General features: G+C 41.1%; 1 protein-coding gene across 1 annotated transcript in view; it reads right to left on the bottom strand.

The window, feature by feature from the left end:
• The window catches only part of FNDC3A (fibronectin type III domain containing 3A), a 219,592-nt gene that overhangs the window by 10,118 nt on the left and 189,744 nt on the right, over window positions 1-19,730 (bottom strand). The window contains exons 15-25 of the mRNA XM_081082785.1: window positions 13,793-13,931; window positions 13,186-13,254; window positions 11,972-12,090; window positions 9,741-9,846; window positions 9,478-9,653; window positions 6,052-6,165; window positions 4,172-4,321; window positions 3,790-4,073; window positions 3,480-3,692; window positions 1,864-2,030; window positions 359-486 (exon numbers count right to left, since the gene is read on the bottom strand). Coding sequence (XP_080938911.1) covers window positions 359-486; window positions 1,864-2,030; window positions 3,480-3,692; window positions 3,790-4,073; window positions 4,172-4,321; window positions 6,052-6,165; window positions 9,478-9,653; window positions 9,741-9,846; window positions 11,972-12,090; window positions 13,186-13,254; window positions 13,793-13,931 — 1,665 coding nt within the window. The remainder of the gene's footprint in view (window positions 1-358; window positions 487-1,863; window positions 2,031-3,479; window positions 3,693-3,789; window positions 4,074-4,171; window positions 4,322-6,051; window positions 6,166-9,477; window positions 9,654-9,740; window positions 9,847-11,971; window positions 12,091-13,185; window positions 13,255-13,792; window positions 13,932-19,730) is intronic.

The raw sequence follows: 19,730 nt of genomic DNA, 5'->3' as shown, positions 1-19,730 counted from the left end.
CATACAATCTTATATTAGTTTCAGGTGTACTGATTTAGACACTCATATAACTTGCGATCATCCCGATAAGTCTAGGACCTGACACCATTCATAGTCATTACAATATTATTGACTATATTCCCTATGGTGTACTTTTCATCCTGAGCCTATTTGTATAGCTGTCAATTTGTACTTCCTAATCTTACCTTTTTTACCTCCAACCTATTATCTGGTGACAATCTATTTATTCTCTGTATCTATCAGTTGAACAAATGTTTTTGAATTAGGAACATAAAGACAGTCAAATCTTACAATGGAAAATTCATAAACATGAGAAAGGTAAAAGTATATATCCACAGAATTATATTTTGGCACATACCTGTTTGAATTCGGAATCCTTTCCCACCATAACTTGAAGACTATAAATAATTGGATCACCTTTCATTGGCTGTAAACACTCCCATGTAATTTCACAAATGTGATCATTTACTTTCTCTATTTTGGGGGCTGTAGAGAGCAAAAAATATAAATAAAAATCTGCTCTACTTAATTTTTACTTGGAACATTACACAGACACATTAATCAAAATCAATAAAACTGTAAAACTTAATTATTAACTTGAAATAAACGTCAGTGGATTTTTGAAATTTGCAGAGAAATGGTCAATAGTTCACTTCTTACTATCTTCAGGTCATACAATCTACAGATGCTACAATGGCTAGACTGACTAAAAGATCTGTCAAGGTAAGCACTATTTTATTGCGTTAAAAAGCCAATAGAGGGGTATATGGCAGTTAAAAAAAAACAACTATGGTACTTCTAAGAGCACAACTAGAACATTAAATTTATAATTTAATCTAAGAGGATGAGCTGAAAACTACCCCTAGTTCTTCAACCACATATGACTGTTTCACTCAATAGTGGGGTACAGAGGGGTCAAAATCAGCAATCTTATTAAGGCTAACGGACACTAAACTGGACAAGAGGACAGAAAAATGACTCAGTGGAGCTCTGTCAACATTATTAGAAACACTATTCAAGAACAGAACTGTTAATTATGGATTTGCCTAACAAATGGTATATCAAGTTCATGATTGAGGATACTGTATTAGAAGTCCTTGTGATTCGTCCTCAGAGTGTGAGGAAAATTGGCTAAATGCACAAAGTATAATCTTGCTGCAGTCGCTTTAAAATAAGGACCCCTCTGAATTGATTTTAAAGATACATGTATGGACAAATGTGTGTGTGTTTGTGTAAATTTGATTTAAAGATTCAAATCAACTAAGAATTTATGTTTTGCTTAACAAACAACCTGGGTCTCTCCCTAAAATAGAAATGAATGAAATAACAATGACTCAAAGCAACCAGAATTTGTGATTTTTCCCCCTTTAAGTAGTAAGAGCAGAAACAGGTAATGGCCTTATTAGAAAACCAGCCTATCTTTTCAATTTAGTATTTTTGAAAAAAAAATGTTTTCATTGATTTTTAGAGAGAGAGGTAAGGAGAAGGAGAGGGAGAAGGAGAGGGAGAGGGAGAGACAGAGACAGAAAGAGAGACAGACACACACAGAGAGAAAACCATTGATATGAGAAAGAAACATCAATCGGTTGCCTCGTGCATGCAACCCAACTGGGGACCTAACCTGCAACCTGAGCACATGCCCTGACCAGGAATTGAACAAGTGACCTTTCAGTGCATGGGATGATGCTGTCAACTGAGCCACACTGGCCAGGGCTCAATTTAGTATTTTTATACTAGATTAATTTAAATGTTGGACATATACTGGATGATAAATTTTAATAACAGTACATAAAGCACTTGATGAAAATGCATTTAAAAATCATTTGTTATTAAAGAAAAATAACTTGAAGATATATAACTTACCTTTCAAGGCAGCTGGAACAGATTTTGTAGTAGTGAAAATATATTCTTGGGAGAGAGGACCTTCCCCTGCTTCATTACAAGCTTGAATACAGAATTTATAGGATGTCGACTCATTAAGTCTTTGTACTTTGTATGTATGACATGGACCTCTGTATAAGGATACAAACCTAAAATGGAAAGGATTCATTAAAAATAATCCTTGACTACATTACATTTATAAAGTACTGATTGGGACATAATTTAGGAATAACAACTTACTCCTAGAATTTAATGCCAGGATTGGTTTGTCACTCCAGATAAATAATGTGCTTTTTCATCAGATGATGACAATTACAGAACAGGTAAGTTTTTGAATTTGGCATAGTTTTCTGAAAAATTATTGCTAAATTTCCTATACAACCATGGTAACTGTTTCTTTTCAGGATTCTGATTGTTTTGATGTACACATTTTTAAAGGTACTCAGAACACCACACTTTTCATTATAAATTATTTCTAATTAGAATCATAGGCATACAATTTATCACATAAAAAAAGGTAACTCTCAATTCCCAGGCATAATTTTAGTTGATTTGGTGATGTTTTCTAGCGATTTATATAGCAGTATAAGAGAATATATAATTTCCCATGAATTATCCTCTCAAACTGTTTGATGGGAAGTTTAATAACATATGTTACCTATAAGTTGAATGTTCCTCAATATTTTTGACTGACTGCTGGTTAGCTTTTTGGAAGTTGGAGAATGAATAATGAATGCTCATACAGTTCTCTCTTTCTCTCTATATATATATATGTTGTTAATCCTCACTCAAGGATATTTCTTCCACTGATTTTTACAGAGAGTAAGAAGGGAGGGAAAGAGAGAGAAAGAGAGAAAGATCAATGTGAGACGCACACAGATTGGTTGCCTCCCCATACGCCTCGACTGGCGCTGGGAATTAAAACCTGCAACCCAGGTATGTGCCCTTGATTGGAATCAAACTGTGACCATCTGGTGCATGAGCTAACACTCTAAGCCAATCAATCATTTACTGTAAAAACTGCCTCTTGCTGGAAATAAGCATTCAAGCCCTAGCAAAGATTAAGTTTCTTTTACAAGCATGAAGGGAGTAAAAGAGTTAGAGTAGTGATTTTCAACTAGTATCCCGTAAGAATTTTTAAAATGTGCAATACCTGACTATTTAGTCAGGTTACTCATCCCTTTTCCCTTAGGTTGTCAAATAAAAAAACAACAGCCAACACAATAGGCATCCAGTGTGAATGAATTAAAATTATGCCTATTTTTTTGTCAGACTGTCAAAAAAGATAACATTTTTTTTTTTATGTGCCACAGAATTTTAGGAATTAGTTTATATGTGCCATGAGACGAAAAAGGTGAAAATCACTGGGTTAGAGAAGTGAGCCATAGAATAGACCACTAAAGTTTTTCTCTCTTGACATCCCACTCACAAGTGAAAAACAGAAAATCGTCATTGTTTCCTCTAATGCTTCAAAAACAGCACACTTCAAAATTCTTATGCAAATTCTCTCTGAAAATTTATTTTATTTACTTCTATTATTTATAAAAATATATTCAAGACCCAAGAAACTACATAAAGAAGTAATTTAAAACACCAACCTTCCATTCTTATCCTCCATCTGAAGGTGGTACTGAATAGAATCTGTTGACAGTATCTTTGGGGTTCCTTCTCCCCATTTCAGCTTAAGGTTCTGGTGGCTGAAGGCAACACATTCCAGACGAGGTGGATCAGGAGGGAGGGGCTTAGTTTTTAACTTTATCATGTGGCTGAAAGGACCAGCTCCAAGGCTATTCAAGGCTTGAATTCGTATTCTAAGTGCCATATAAAAAAGAAAAATTAGTTTATGATTATTCTATTTAAAGTGTCTCTCTGGTCTAGGCAAAAATTAACATAGTTTTTATAGTATACCTGTATGTTGTATCTGGTTGCAAATTGTCTAGAATATAGCTTGTAACCTTTCCTACTGTCAAGGGCTGTTTATCTCCAAAGTCTATGCTGTAGGCAAGGATTTCTGAACCATGGTCACAAGGCTTTTCCCAGTTTATTGCAAGGCATGTAGAAGGTGAATAATCGGGATTTTCTATATCTTCATCACTTATTTCTTGAAGACAAGTCACAATAGCAGGAACTGATGGTGGAGTCACACAGGCTACTACTTCACTGAAAGGACCTGCCCCCACAATACTCAGAGCCTACAAATGAACAGAGCCCATAGTTAACGAAGATTTGGCCATGAAAATGCTCACAAAACCGTAAAGACAGAAAGTGACGAGGCCCTTACTGCCTTTACCTGGACTCTGCAATAATAGGTAGTTGCTGGTGAAAGTCCTTTTAATTCATAACTGAGACTGGGCCCACAGTAACATATCTGCATACTTCCTTCAACTCCTCCCCACTCCAATCGATATTCAGTGACATCAGTTCCATTACTCAAAGGGACCTTTAAATTAAGAAAAGGATAAAGGTCTTAACATTCAACATTGATTAAACAGCTTTTGGGTAAAAATGTTCTTTACCCAAACATATAAAAAACTGGATTGCTTTTGAATTTCTTTAAAATGTTTAAGCAGAATTAAGACTATTCAATATTACATTTTATTTATTAAGGCCACCTGAATTTAAGATTAGTCAAAAAAATATAACTTTGTTGTCAATTGGAAATATGATTGAATCACTTTATAAAGAGTAGTTTAAGGTAAATATACTTCTAAGTAATTCTATTAAGTAATATAAAATGGTAGATCATACAAGGATATTTTCTTTGTTAAATTTCAAAGGAAACTGAAAATGTAATTGTCATTATTATACACAATAAATACACTGAAGATAATGAGAAATAGTATTATACTAATTCCCATGAATGTTCTGAACATTAAGCTAGTCAGTGGCTAAATATCTCATTACTGAGACAAAACCTTAGATAATACACAAAGCACATCATGAATAAGAATCTAAATATCTGCAATGCAAATATACCTTACTTAAATGCTTCTAGGAGAAAAAACCCTCACTTTTTACTATGTGAATTTAAGGAGACTTACTCTTTGTATAACTTATATGAGGATATAAACAGTATCTTTATTATTTTATATAAACTACTAGAGGCCCGGTGCACAAAATTTGTGCACTCGGGGGTGGGCGGGGGGTGGGGAAGGGGTCCCTCAGCCCGGCCTGTGCCCTCTCGCAGTCTGGGACCTCTCGGGGGATGACCACCTGCTGGCTAAGGCCTGCTCCCCGGGGGATTGGGCCTAAGCTGGCAATCAGACATTCCTCTGGCAGCCTGGCAGCCCTCAGGGGATGTCCACTTGCCAGCGGGGAGCAGGCCTAAGCTGCAGTCAGCCTGGCTTGTGGCTGAGCAGAGCTCCCCCATGTGGGAGCGCACTGACCACCAGAGGGCAGCTCCTGCATTGAGCGTCTGCCCCCTGGTGGTCAGTGTGTGTCACAGTGACCAGTCATTCCCAGTCTTTCTGCTGTTAAGGTCAGTTTGCATATTACCTTTTTACTATATAGGATAGAGGCCTGGTGCACGGGTGGGGGCCGGCTGGTTTGCCCTGGAGGGTGTCCCGGATCAGGGTGGGGGTCCCGCTTGGGTGCCTGGCCAGCCTGGGTGAGGGGCTGATGGCTGTTCACAGGCTGGCCACACCTTCTTTAGGGTGGAGGTCCCCACTGGGGTGCCTGGCCAGTCTGGGTGAGGGGCTGAGGTCCGTTTTCAGGCTGGCGGACAACTGAAGCTTCCAGTCTCTCCTTTTTTTCTTTTTTCTTTTTTTATTCTGGGATTTATTTACCTTCTATAATTGAAACTTTGTTGCCGTCACTGGAGCTGAGAGCTGGCTCTTGCTCGCTCCAGCTCTGAGGCCACAGCTGGCTGAAAGCAGATATCTGGGGTTTGTTTAGCTTCTATAATGGAAACTTTGTTGCTTTTGGAGCTCAGAGACGGACCACGGCAGGCGGGGAACCTTGGCTTCCTCCATCACTGGAGCAAGCAAGCCTCCTGCTCACTTCAACTGCGTGGCTGCCGGCTGCCATCTTTGTTGCGGTTAATTTGGATATCACCCTGATTAGCCAATGGGAAGCGTAGTGAAGGTACGGTCAATTACCCTTTTTGTCGTTTATTAGATAGGATTCTAATTGACTAAGAAAGTAAATATAAGTCAGTGGAAATGACAATACCTCCCAATTCACTTGTGCGCAAGTTGCAGATCTGCATGTCACTTGAGGGGGGTTGCATTGATCTGGTGGTCCAGGGGCTGTAGTAATATCACATTTTTCTGAAAATGGTCCAAACTAGAAAAACAAATGTAACCACCATTTCCATTTTTCACCTATCGAGTGCATAGCTCTCTATAAAAACTTACAAATAAGTGCATAATCCTTGTCCTTCAAGACTAATTGGTAATAATATAAGTCTAAAAGTATTCACAGAAAGTAGAAAGATTTAAAGATTACAGAAGTGAATATGTGGGGTATTTTTAAGTTTCATTTACTATATTTTCTTCTCCTGTCCCTTATTCCTTCATGAACTGTTTTTTTGTAAGAAAGGCATAGCATTAGGGAATTAGGTAGGTGGGATCAGTCAGAAAAAGTTGTGAGGAGTGAAGAAACAGATATCAATTAAAAGTATAAGAGATGGTAGGCATAAATTCTATCTTAAAATTTACAATAATTTAAGATGGGTCTAACAGGTATATTCTTTGAAAAATACAGAAAGCAAGTATTTACTTAGGATGATTTAGACAAATTATTACAAACCTAAAAATACAGATTAAGGATACTAGTATTAAAGGTGCGATCCCAAAGTACTGCAGCTTTGTGGGGCTTTCAAGATGATGACTTATGTACGAACTGCCAACAAAGTATATAAAGTTGATGTAAGAAATTTAAAAATAAGGTTATAGATATTTGGAGAACATATGCACAGTTCACTAAAACCTTAAATAATAGGGAGGGAAGAAGCTCAGTTTAATTTTGTGAAATTTTAATTACAGAATAGTTCAAAGAAACAGTGTTACTCAACTGAGGTAAGAAATTACTGCTTTGACCTTAGAGAACCTGCTTTAATGCAGACAGGTTGACACAGTTGAGTGGAGTCTGACAAACCTAAGTCTAAGGCTTATCTTTACCACTTCTTAGTTTGTGTAACTGTGGGCAAAATCTGAGCCCCAGCTGCCTTAGTTGTAAAATGAGATATCACCCATCTTTTGTTCAATTATGGAGTTAGTTGTACAGATATTTAGATAATATTAAAAAAAAATCCACACAAGGGAGAACCAAGATGGCGGCATAGGTTAACGCCGGAGTTTGCTGCTTTGAACAACTACTTCAAAAGTGAAACCAAGAAACGGAAGGGACATCACCCAGAACCACAGGAACGCTGGCTGAGTGGAAGTCCTACAACTAGGAGGAAAGAGAAACGCATACGGACACTCAGAGGAGGCGCAGTGCTGAAGTCAAATTCTGAGGTGCGGAGTGCGCGGAGCGGGCTGGCGGCGGAGGGCGCGGTTGGCGTTTTCAATCGGGAGGGAGTCACAGACTCTGAGCTCCAGATACGGGCGAGTCTTCAGGGACCCAGACTCAAACGGGAGAAGCGGGACTGTCTGGCTTGGGTCAGAGCGAGTGCAGCTTTCTCTCCGAGGTTTGCAGCCGTTGCTGGGACTCAGAGAGGCAGAGCCCCTGGGGACAGGACTGAGAGCGGCCATAACTGCTCTCTCCGGCCCACCCTGTTGATCCTGTGCGACCCGCCCCGCCCAAGCCCTGCACAGAGGCATTTGCCGGATAGCCTCAGGCAAAGGCTAGATTAGCACCTCCATAGAGGACAGAAGTTCTCTCACTGCTGACACAGCTGATTCTCATAGCCACTTGGCCTGGAGGTCAAACCCTCCCTGGAATTAGCTACAACAATCAAGGTTTAACTATAAGACTTCGAACAAAGACCACTAGGGGGTGCACCAAGAAAGCATAACAAAATGCGGAGACAAAGAAACAGGACAAAATTGTCAATGGAAGATATAGAGTTCAGAACCACACTTTTAAGGTCTCTCAAGAACTGTTTAGAAGCCGCCGATAAACTTAATGAGATCTACAAGAAAACTAATGAGACCCTCGATCTTATATTGGGGAACCAACTAGAAATTAAGCATACACTGACTGAAATAAAGGATAATATACAGACTCCCGACAGCAGACCAGAGGAGCGCAAGAATCAAGTCAATGATTTGAAATGCGAGGAAGCAAAAAACACCCAACCGGAAAAGCAAAATGAAAAAAGAATCCAAAAATGCGAGGATAGTGTAAGGAGCCTCTGGGACAGCTTCAAGCGTACCAACATCAGAATTATAGGGGTGCCAGAAGATGAGAGAGAGCAAGATATTGAAAACCTATTTGAAGAAATAATGACAGAAAACTTCCCCCACCTGGTGAAAGAAATGGACTTACAGGTCCAAGAAGCGCGGAGAACCCCAAACAAAAGGAATCCAAAGAGGACCACACCAAGACACATCATAATTAAAATGCCAAGAGCAAAAGATAAAGAGAGAATCTTAAAAACAGCAAGAGAAAGAAACTCAGTTACCTACAAGGGAATACCCATACGACTGTCAGCTGATTTCTCAACAGAAACTTTGCAGGCCAGAAGGGAGTGGCAAGAAATATTCAAAGTGATGAATACCAAGAACCTACAACCAAGATTACTTTATCCAGCAAAGCTATCATTCAGAATTGAAGGTCAGATAAAGAGCTTCACAGATAAGGAAAAGCTGAAGGAGTTCATCACCACCAAACCAGGATTATATGAAATGCTGAAAGGTATCCTTTAAGAAGAGGAAGAGGAAGAAAAAGGTAAAGATACAAATTATGAACAACAAATATGCATCTATCAACAAGTGAATCTAAGAATCAAGTGAATAAATAATCTGATGAACAGAATGAACTGTTGATTATAATAGAATCAGGGACATAGAAAGGGAATGGACTGACTATTCTTGGGGGGGAAAGGGGTGTGGGAGATGCGGGAAGAGACTGGACAAAAATCGTGCACCTATGGATGAGGACAGTGGGTGGGGAGTGAGGGCGGAGGGTGGGGCGGGAACTGGGAGGAGGGGAGTTATGGGGGAAAAAAAAAGAGGAACAAATGTAATAATCTGAACAATAAAGATTTAATTTAAAAAAAAAAAAAAGAAAAAAAAATCCACACAAAACCAGAAGTGCTTAAAATGTAAAGTGTTTTTTTCCTTAGGCCAAAAAAGAATCACAATTAGTTGTCAATGGAAAGTAAATGCTGCATATAACCAGCCCAAAAAACAAATACTTCATCTTATGATCTTGTTTCTTCTCCTAAATTTACTAGTAAGTAAACCCTATTAGTACTACCTGAAAGGCAAATTTTAGCTCAGTTCAAGTCTAAAATGTCACAAATTGTACGTGGAATTTGAAAATACTGAGGTTCTATAACAATAATATGATTTCACCGTATCTTATTTATCAGTATAGATTTACAGCTATAAATTGTGAAATATGGAGTCACAAATAAGAGGTGCAATTAATTACATATGTTACATGAAACACACTGTGATTATAATTCAGTCATCACAGTCTTCCTACCCCCATTTTGTTAGCTGCGTGTAGTCTGAAGCTGTAAGTCTTTCCAGGGAGAAGGTTGCTCACTGTACATTCTATTTCAGAACCTTGGTAAACTTCTTTGGGTTCATCTTTTTCTACAGAAGACATTTCCACACTGTAGCAGGAAATGGGAGATCCGCCATCAACCAGAGGGGGTCCTAAAGATGGAAAGATTTGTGCAACTTAACAAGAGGAATATATTTAGTATTAACTTAATTATAATTTGTTACCAAAATGGAAATTACCCCATCGTAATTGTATTTCTTTTGCTTTGGGTCTACCCTGTAATCTGGGAGGGAGGCATGGGCCAGGAGGCACAGCTGGAGTCTGCACAAGTAAAGTTTCAGATACCTGCCAAAACAAAAGCAAAAACAAAACAAAAATGCCCCAAACTAAATAGTGAGATTGCTTTTGTTAAAGAAAAATAACATAAACACAAAGATTGTATCAAATTTGAAATTATACTTGACTATTGACTGAAAATAAAGTTCTGAATAAAATCAAACCTTATAAAATCAAGAGCAAGTCATTAAAACTAAAATTTTATATACACAAATAAAGACACTGAATACTATATACAAAATAAGTTACCAAAATAAATAAAAAGAAAAGCTCTTCCTTTTCTTTTTCATAAATAAAAAACAAAGCAAAACAAAAAAGAGAAAAAGAAAACTCAAAAAACAAAAACCAAACATAAATAAAAACCAAAAAACCCTTACATCCAACACAACCTAATGGACATTATTTTGACCCTGTCCAAAGGATCCACAAATCTCTTCTAAGGAAGGATGTTTTAACATTCTGTGAATGCAATTTACCATGTTTTCAGGAGATTTAGACTATTTTGGCCACTTTACTGCATACTGTATTTTTCACCTGTTTAACTTATTTATTAATTTAAAAAAGTGATTTTCTTCTTCCTTTCCACCTAAAAATAATTTAAAAAATTAGGTAAGTTTTTCCAAGTATCTATCATCTTTCTAGGTGTTTGGTGTTACTTTTAGCCATTTTTTAAAAAAAGTCTTTTATTTTAAAAGACATTTTCTTAAAAACATTGACAGAAACCCAGTGCCATATATGCCTTATCTGCACTGTGTTAAGGTTTACAATTAACTTTCTTTCCAAAGATAAATAAAATATTTGGTCATCACCTTATTCAGAAATGTATCTTATATAAGAATGCTATAATGTTATATTAGAAAAATAGCTTTTTTGGGGGGGTGGGTGGGAGAGGGAGTAGGAGGTTTTTTTTTTTTTTTTTTAGAATCCAGGAAGATTTTCTTATTAGAGAAAATGAAGCAACTGGATCCCAAGCCTGTTGGCCAGGACTTGCATGCAGTTTCAGAATACTTGCATTTTCAACAATTCATTTTTAAAAGTACTTTTACTACATTAAATTCCATTTGAAATATAGTAACAATTATGAATGCTCTAAGAAACCCCCCTTGGTTAAATTCATTAAAAAGAAAAAAATTACTCCCATTAAAAAACATACTTCTGAGTACTGGCCAGTGTGGCTCAGTTGGTTGAGTGTCATCCCATGCATGGGAAGGTTTCAGGTTTGATTCCTAGTCAGGGCACAAGTTTCAGGATTGATCCCCAGTTGGGGCACATATGGGAGGCAACCAATCAATGTATCTCTCTCACATTGATGTTTCCCTTTCTTTCTCTTCCTCTCTCTCTACAATAAATTAAACCAACAAAAGAACAAACAAAAACCCCCGTACTTTTCCATAACATTACATATGTCTCATATGTAGTCAATGGTACATTTTTTAAAAAATATATATGTATTTTTTATTGATTTTTTACAGAGAGGAAGGGAGAGAGATAGAGAGTTAGAAACATCAATGAGAGAGAAACATTGATCAGCTGCCTCCTGCACATCTCCTACTGGGGATGTGCCCGCAACCCAGGTACAAGCCCCTGACCGGAATTGAACCTGGGACCCTTTAGTCCGCAGGCTGATATGCTATCCATTGAGCCCAATAGGCTAGGGCAGTGGTCGGCAAACTGTGGCTTGCAAGCCACATGCAGCTCTTTGGCCCCTTGAGTGTGGCTCTTCCTAAGCCTTAGGAGTACCCTAATTAAGTTAATAACAATGTACCTACCTATGTAGTTTAAGTTTAAAAAATTTAGCTCTCAAAAGAAATTTCAATCGTTGTACTGTTGATATCTGGCTCTGTTGACTAATGAGTTTGCCAACCACTGGGCTAGGGCATAAAATTTATCTTTACAAAATTTTCTACAATGTTTTCATATACTTGTTTTTCCAAAGTTGAAAATAGATATTCACTGAATACAGATATGCACTAAGGACTATTATTAGGATATTCTGGCCACTATAAAATTAACCATCTGGTGACAGAAATTACTTTTATACATGTATAAATACATTTTAATATTTGAAGTGTCATCTGGTCTTCTCATTTAATTTGATCAAACTTGAAAAAAAAAATCTCTATATAAATATTACCGCACTCTGTCCTCCATCACTGATGCAGTAAACTCGTAAACGATAGAAACAGCCTGGACTCAGTCGATCACAAAGATGTTCCCTAGTAGCTCCACTGTATATCATATCCCATTTGTTTCCTGTAAAGTGAAGAATTATGTTCAATCAGCTCCAAGGTAATGTTTAACATTTTGGTATCATGGACACGGCAGGTATCCTAGCTTCACTAAATAAGTGTTTATGTAATTTGTCAGAAACAATTTAAGCTTGTTTTGAGTTTCCTGGAAATGATCTAATTTTCTTTATGTGTGTAGCTTCCTAGACAAATTTTGCATGGCTTTGTTGAAGGTAAATATCTCTGTAACTCTGTACAGACTTTGGCTGAGATTGATAATTTGCTTTTAATTAAGCATTTTAAATGTGTTTACTGGTCCAGTAATAACATTATAACACACAAAGAAAGAACCAATACCACAGGAAGTTTAGTCTTAATTAAAAGATATCCTTATTTTTTTGCAGACAACAGGTCATTTCAAGAAATAAAGATTGTTAAATGTGCCATTCAAAAATAAAGTTTAGTAGGCATAAAATTTCTTATTAAAATTAGTATAATGTAAGTTAACTAAATTTTAGAAGATAAATTTTCTCTGGTACATCTGGGTATAATCTAACTGAATAAACTAATTTCAGAAGAGTTTAGGTATACTGGACTTGAGCAATTCAAACAAAAAAATAAGAGAATGTAAACGAAATCATATAAGTAATAGCAGTCTCACATTTGATTTGTTATATTTCTAAAGATTACAACTTAAAGTGGTTTGTAACATGCAAAATCCTAACTGCTACAAACAAAGGGAAATAAAAACCAAGAGAAAAGAAAAAAGATCATATAAAACTAGAGGCCTGGTGCATGAAATGTGTGCGGGGGGGGGGGGGGGGCGGGGGACGGGAGCCGCGGCGGGAGGTGTCCCCTCAGCCCAGCCTGGGCCTTCTCTCAGTCTGGGAGCTCTTGGGGGTATGTCTGCTGTGGAGGCGGGAGAGGCTCCCGCCACCGCTGCTGCACTCGCCAGCTGTGAGCCTGTCTTCTGGCTGAGCGGCGCTCCCCCTGTGGGAGCACACTGACCACCAGGGGGCAGCTCGTGCATTGAGCATCTGCCCCCTGGTGGTCAGTGTGCATCATAGCAACCAGTTGCCCCGCTGTTCGCTTGATTTGCATATTAGCCTTTAATTCTTACCATTAGAACCTTCTGCCATCTCCACTATATATTTACTGATGGATGCCCCTCCATTGTCTTTTGGTGGGTCTATCCAAAGAAACAATAGTAGTATTAGGCAAAGTACATGCAATTTAAAATGACAGAAAAATCCTAATAAACATAATATCAAATCTGGTGTTGCTTAAAAAGAAAAAAGAAATCACCTACAGTGCTTTTTTATTAATATCAGCAACTCATTAATCTATTGCTTTTGCATTAAGTAGTATATCAGTAGGTGTTTAATAAATGTTTATTTTAAATGAATAAGTGATTTTCATTTTTCATGAGAGCCAGGATGACCTAGGTGACATTAACTACAAGTTCAGCAATCTTTCATTTTACACAGTGTTGCCCCTGCCAACAGTTCTACAGTAGACCCCAAATTCTTCGTGTATCAAATCGGAACTTAGTATGTGTGAGTACATACACAGCTGTTTACAAAAAAGATCCTCAAACCATGACTCTTACATTTCCTATTAAACTTGCTCTAACGTATTTATTTACATATTTTAAAAATTATCTTACTATTCAAATCATTTTAATCAAATATAGAAGTAATGATGTACAAATATGCATAAAATCTTACCCCAAGTTATTTTAAAACTGTGTGAATGTATCTTTCCTTTAACTGAAGGCTTTATGGGTACTCCTGGTTTATCAGGGCATGTAGTGAATTCTACTATTTCACTTGGATTACTTTTACCTTCTGAGTTGTAAGCAATAACCTGTGATGAGACACAAAAACATAAAATAATGTTTGACACAATGATATTGGCTTAATGAACAAAGTGATGAGAGACATAAAGGTTCAATCAAATGATAAAGTTTTCACACTGTGATAAGCCATCAGGCTTTGTTTTTGATAGGGATTAAGCATATATAAGAGTATTCAGTCCTAGAAGTATTCAGTGTAAATCTAACATTCTGATACTAAGCAAGAGTCATCACAAGAACAAGCTAAATCTAATGATACTTGATGGAATTTCCACAGTTTCCCTGACCTGTGGTCAACTGCAGTCTGAAAACATTAAATGGAAAATTTCAGAAATAAATAATTGATAAGTTTTAAATTGTGACTCTTCTGAGTTGCCCGATGAAATCTTGTGATGTCCTACTGCAGCTGGCCCAGGACATGAATTATCCATTTGTCCAACGCATCCACAATGTATACATACTGCCCACCCGTTAAGTCATTTAGCTGCCCTCTTGGTTATCAGAGAGAGGAGGAGTGAAGAAGACAGGGGGGGAGAGATAATACACATGTGCCTCACAGCACATTTACCTAACATTTATTACAGTATTCTATCTAATAAAAGAGAAACATGGTAATTAGCCCTACGTCCGCTACCCTTCCCATTGGCTAATCAGGGCGATATGCAAATTAACTGCCAGCCAAGATGGCGGCTGGCAGCCAGGCAGCTTCAAGCTAACATGAGGCTTGCTTGCTTCAGTGATGGAGGACTCCAATGTTCCCCGCATGCCTTGCCGGCCTCTGAGCTTGCAGTTTGAAACATTGTTACAAATATAGAAGCTAAACAAAACCCCAGAAACCTGCTTTCAGCCAGCCGGGATCTCAGAGCTGGAGTTGATACAGTGTTTCGATTATAGAACCCAAACAAGCTAGATACCTGCTTTCAGCAGCCTCAGAGCTAAAGCTGGCCCAGAATAAAAAAAGAAAAAAAGGAGCGGTTGGGAGCTTCAGTCACCCGCCAGCCTGAAAACAGCCCTCAGCCCCTCACCCAGACTGGTCAGGCACCCCAGTGGGGACCCCCACCCTGAAGGGTGTGTGACCAGCTGTAAACAGCCATCATCCCCTCACATCCAGGCTGGCTAGGCACCCCAGTGGCGACTCCCACCCTGATCCAGGACCCTTTTCAGGGCAAACCAGCCGGCCCCCACCCATGCACCAGGCCTCTATTCTATATAGTAAAAGGGTAATATGCCTCCCAGCACCGGGATCAGCGGAGCCACGAGGCCTCCTGGCACTGGGATCAGCGTGACAGGGGGCAGTGCCCAAAACCCCCTGATCGCCCTACAGCTCTGTGACAGGGGGCGGGGCCACAACCTCCCTATCCGCCCTGCTCTGTGCCTGATAGGGGGGAGCTCCCCAACCCCCTGATCGCCCTGCGGCTCTGTGTGTGACAGGGTGCGGCGCCCCAACCTCCCCCCCCCCCCCACGGGCCCTGCTCTGTGTGTGATGGGCTGGAGCCATAACCTCCCCATTGGCCCTGCCCTGAGTGTGACAGTGGCGGCGCCCCCCCGCCCCCCACCGGCCCTGCTCTGTGGGTGATAGAGGGAGGCGCCCCAACTCCTGATCTGCCCTGCTCTGTGTGTGACAGGGGGCGGTGCCCCAACTCCCCTATAGGCCCTACTCTGTGAGTGACGGGGGAGCTCCTCAACCCCCTGATCGGCCCTGCTCTGTGACAGGGTACGGAGCCCCAACGCCCCCTGATGGGCCCTGCTCTGTGCGTGACAGGGGGCAACACCCCAATTCCCTGATTGGCCCTGCTCTGTGCGTGACAGGGTACGGAGCCCCAACCCCCCTGATGGGCCCTGCTCTGTGCATGACAGGGGGCAGCACCCCAAACCCCTGATTGGCCCTGCTCTGTACGTGACAGGGGGTGGCGCTGCAACCTCCCCATCGACCCTGCCTTGAGTGTGACGGGGGCGGTGCCCCAACCCCCCAATCGGCCTTACCCTGAGCGTGACTGAGGGTGGCATCTCAACCTCCCGATCCGTCCTGTTCTGTGCATGACAGGGGGCGGCACCCCAACTCCCCAATCAGCTCTGCTCTGAGCCCGACCAGGGGCTGCACCTAGGGATTGGGCCTGCCTTCTGCCACCCGGGAGCAGGCCTAAGCCAGCAGGTCGTTATCTCCCGAGGGGTCCCAGACCCCTCCCGAGAGGGCACAGGCCGGGCTGAGGGACCCCCCTTCCCCGAGTGCACAAATTTTTGTGCACTGGGCCTCTAGTATTGTTATAAATGTTCTATTTTATTATTAGTTACTAATTGCTTATTGTGCCTAATTTATAAGTTAAACTCTATCATAGGAATGTATGTATAGAAAAAAAGTACATATAGGATTTGGTACTATTTGCAGTTTCAGGCATCCACTGGGGGTCTTGGAATATATCCCCCACAAATAAGGGGGAGGGACTACTGTATCATTAAATACCGTCAACTTTCTCTACTTTTCTATTTTTACTACTACCACCACCTTAGTCAATGCCTCCTTTATCCTATCTTTTCAGAATGACTACACTATACCACCAACTAGTTTCCAGCTTCCATTCCTTCCCTCAACCCCATTTACTTTTTACACTTCAGCCAGTGGGACTTTATCACTTTTCAGCTTAGAACCCATCAATGGCTTCTTATCTTACTCAGAATAAAATCTAAATTCCTTATTATGGCCCATGTCAGTGGTCGGCAAACCGCGGCTCGTGAGCCACATGCGGCTCTTTGGCCCCTTGAGTGTGGCTCTTCCACAAAATACCACGTGTGGGCGCACATGTACAGTGCAATTGAAACTTTGTGGCGATTGAAACGTACCTCAATCAGAGTGAGGACGTTTTTAGCAAAGACCAGCTTAGGAGTACCCTAATTAAGTTAGTAACAATATACCTGCCTATATAATTTAAGTTTAAAAAATTTGGCTCTCAAAAGAAATTTCAATCATTGTACTGTTGATATTTGGCTCTGTTGACTAATGAGTTTGCCGACCACTGGCCTATGTGATTTCACCCCTGACTACCTCAACTTTAGGACCTTTTGCATTAGTAATTATTACCCGTCTGTAATGTTCTTTCTGATCTTGGCATGCTACCTCCTTCTTTCTATTTGTATATGTTCAAATGTCATTTCTGAGAAGACTTCCTTGACTACCCAAGTAATTGCCATGTCACCCTATTTTAGTTAACTTACAACTATCTGATATTTGTTTGACTTTCTATTGCCTCTACTAGAATATTAGTTATTTTGATCACTGTTGTATTCCTAGTTTTTAGAACAGTGCTTATCATAGAGTAGATGCTCAATAATTATTGAGTGATTCATAGACAGGGACCATTATGACATGCCATGACACTATAGATGAGGATCTAAATAAATCTACCCCAAATAACTCATGGAGCCCATGAGAACTCAGTAAAATTTAGTCTAATGGCTCAATTTTGCTCAGGTTTCCTCAGTCCTCCCACAGGACTATTCAGATAGATTTTCAGGATGTCTCTTCATTCTGCTGCTATACAAATTAGACTACAAAGGGAATCAAAACACTTCCCAATATAGTACAGTGTGTCTACTAAAACCTAATAACTAGAGAAAACTTTAATAATAAGAACAGGCCCTGGACGATGTGGCTCAGTTGGTTGAAATGTCATCTCATATACCCAAAGGTCGTGGGTTCAATTCCCAGTCAGGGCGCATACCCAGGTTTTGGGTTCGATCCCCAGTTGGGGTGTGCATGGAAGGCAACTGGTTGACGTATCTCCCCCGCCCGCCCCCCACCCCCCTCCCCCCGCCTCTCTGAAATAAATAAGAATGTATCTTCAGGTGAAGATTAAAAAGAAAAAAGAAAAAAAAAAAGAACAGATTCCCTAAAGACCATAAAGATTCACTAATTATGTTTTTAAAGGTATATAATATTTCATCATTGACACCTTTTACTTCAGTTGGTCATATGAAGCAGGGGATCCCTCGGGGGTGAGGACGACGGGGCCCCAACGCGCTAGGGTGTCTGCATGCACGACCCCGGGGACCAGGTTCATTGACGCAGATCCGTTTAATTGAGGAACTACAGGGGTATATATAGCATGAGGGGACCAATCAGAGGGAGACACATTGCTATAGGCGACCAATCAGAGGGAGACACGTTGCTATAGGCGACCAATCAGAGGGAGACACATTGCTATAGGCGACCAATGGCTGAAAGGCTGGGGTACTGTGCACGTGGCTCTAGGAGTTAGTTCAGGCGGGCGTTGCTACTTCCTGGTGTGCCGAGGAAGCATGTCATGGTGGAGTGTGCTCACACCATTGCAACAGCCACAGCGCTGAGACATACTTCCTGAGCTCTACTACATCTCCCCCTTCCTTTCTAATTAGCGCCAAAGCAAAGGAGTTGTCACTACTCAGAAGGAGATAGAAGGGTGGCCTTATAGACGGGTAAAAGGAGTAGCAGAGGCACGTGCCACTGGAAACTGGGAACACTAACTGGCATGCGAACGCCAGGGTGAGGTATCACAGTCCGCAGACCTTATCTGTGTGCACCCGTGCTATTAGCTGTGATGATGGCACACATTAATAAGAATAATTTTCCTGGCGATGGGTTCCCCTCTGGCGCCATGCGCGCGGCTTGGTCTTGTAGAGCCTTGGTGTCACCCCAGGTGATGGGGTGAGCTTGTCGGTGTCTAGGTCGTCTCCGCCGTCGGGGCTGGTTCTCTTCTATGGTCAGGTCCTCCATTTCCTCCACGGGGGACGATGGTGGTGATCTACGGCTCATCGCTGATGGTGTGGGGTTTGACGTCATTAGCAGGGATCCATGCGGGACTCCCATCACCTTCTGGAAAAATACAAGCAAACCCTCTCCCCTGGGTTAAGAGTGGGTCGGGGCCTTTCCAGGCTCCAGTGAGTGGGTCTCTCCACCAGACCAAAGGAGAATAAATTGACTGGACTATTTTGACAGTAGAGAAGGGCGTATATTATAGCTCTGAGGTCTCCTACTTGTGCTGAGCCTTGATAAGTGTATCTAAGGTAAGTGGGGTTGGTGGACGTTTTAGGAGACTTTATTATTGCTGCACAGTAATGCTTCCCCGCGTCAGTGAAGGCACTGGGTGCCCTTTGAGGGAGCCGTTGACAGTTGGAGGTGGAATGCGGGAGTTGGTGCCCTTTAAGGGAGCCTTTGACAGTTGGAGGTGGAATGGAGGAGTTGGTGGTGCCTTTTGCAAATCCCACCAACAGTAACAAAACCATGAAGGTTTGGGAGCTGAGCCCAGGGTGGAGGGAGGGATGGAGACACAGCTTCCGGGCAACGGGGCCGGAATGTCAGAGAAGGGGGTAACGGTTTTTCCTTGTGGACCTCAGCGGGTCGAATCCTTTTCAAGACCTTCTCCCAAGTGGAGGGGTTCCAAATGGGGGCCTTGATTAACCACAGATTGGACTATAATAGATACTCCCAATGAGTTTGGAGTTCCTTTTCAGATACCTTAACTTGCCTGCTCTGCAGTAAGGCGTGGAGCGCGCACGCTTGTGGCGCTCTTGCCGAAGGGGGAAAGTTTCCCATTTTACTGTAGAGGGTCGCTCACCCGTCCAGCCATTCCGGGGGCCCCACGTTCGGGCGCCAGATGAAGCAGGGGATCCCTCGGGGGTGAGGACGACGGGGCCCCAACGCGCTAGGGCGTCTGCATGCACGACCCCGGGGACCAGGTTCATTGACGCAGATCCGTTTAATTGAGGAACTACAGGGGTATATATAGCATGAGGGGACCAATCAGAGGGAGACACATTGCTATAGGCGACCAATCAGA

This window comes from Myotis nattereri (genome assembly GCF_964212035.1).
Source record: "Myotis nattereri genome assembly, chromosome: 2".
Lineage (NCBI taxonomy): Eukaryota > Metazoa > Chordata > Mammalia > Chiroptera > Vespertilionidae > Myotis > Myotis nattereri.
The sequence above is the reverse complement of the archived record's forward strand: the minus strand, read 5'-3'. Positions and strand labels throughout refer to the sequence as shown.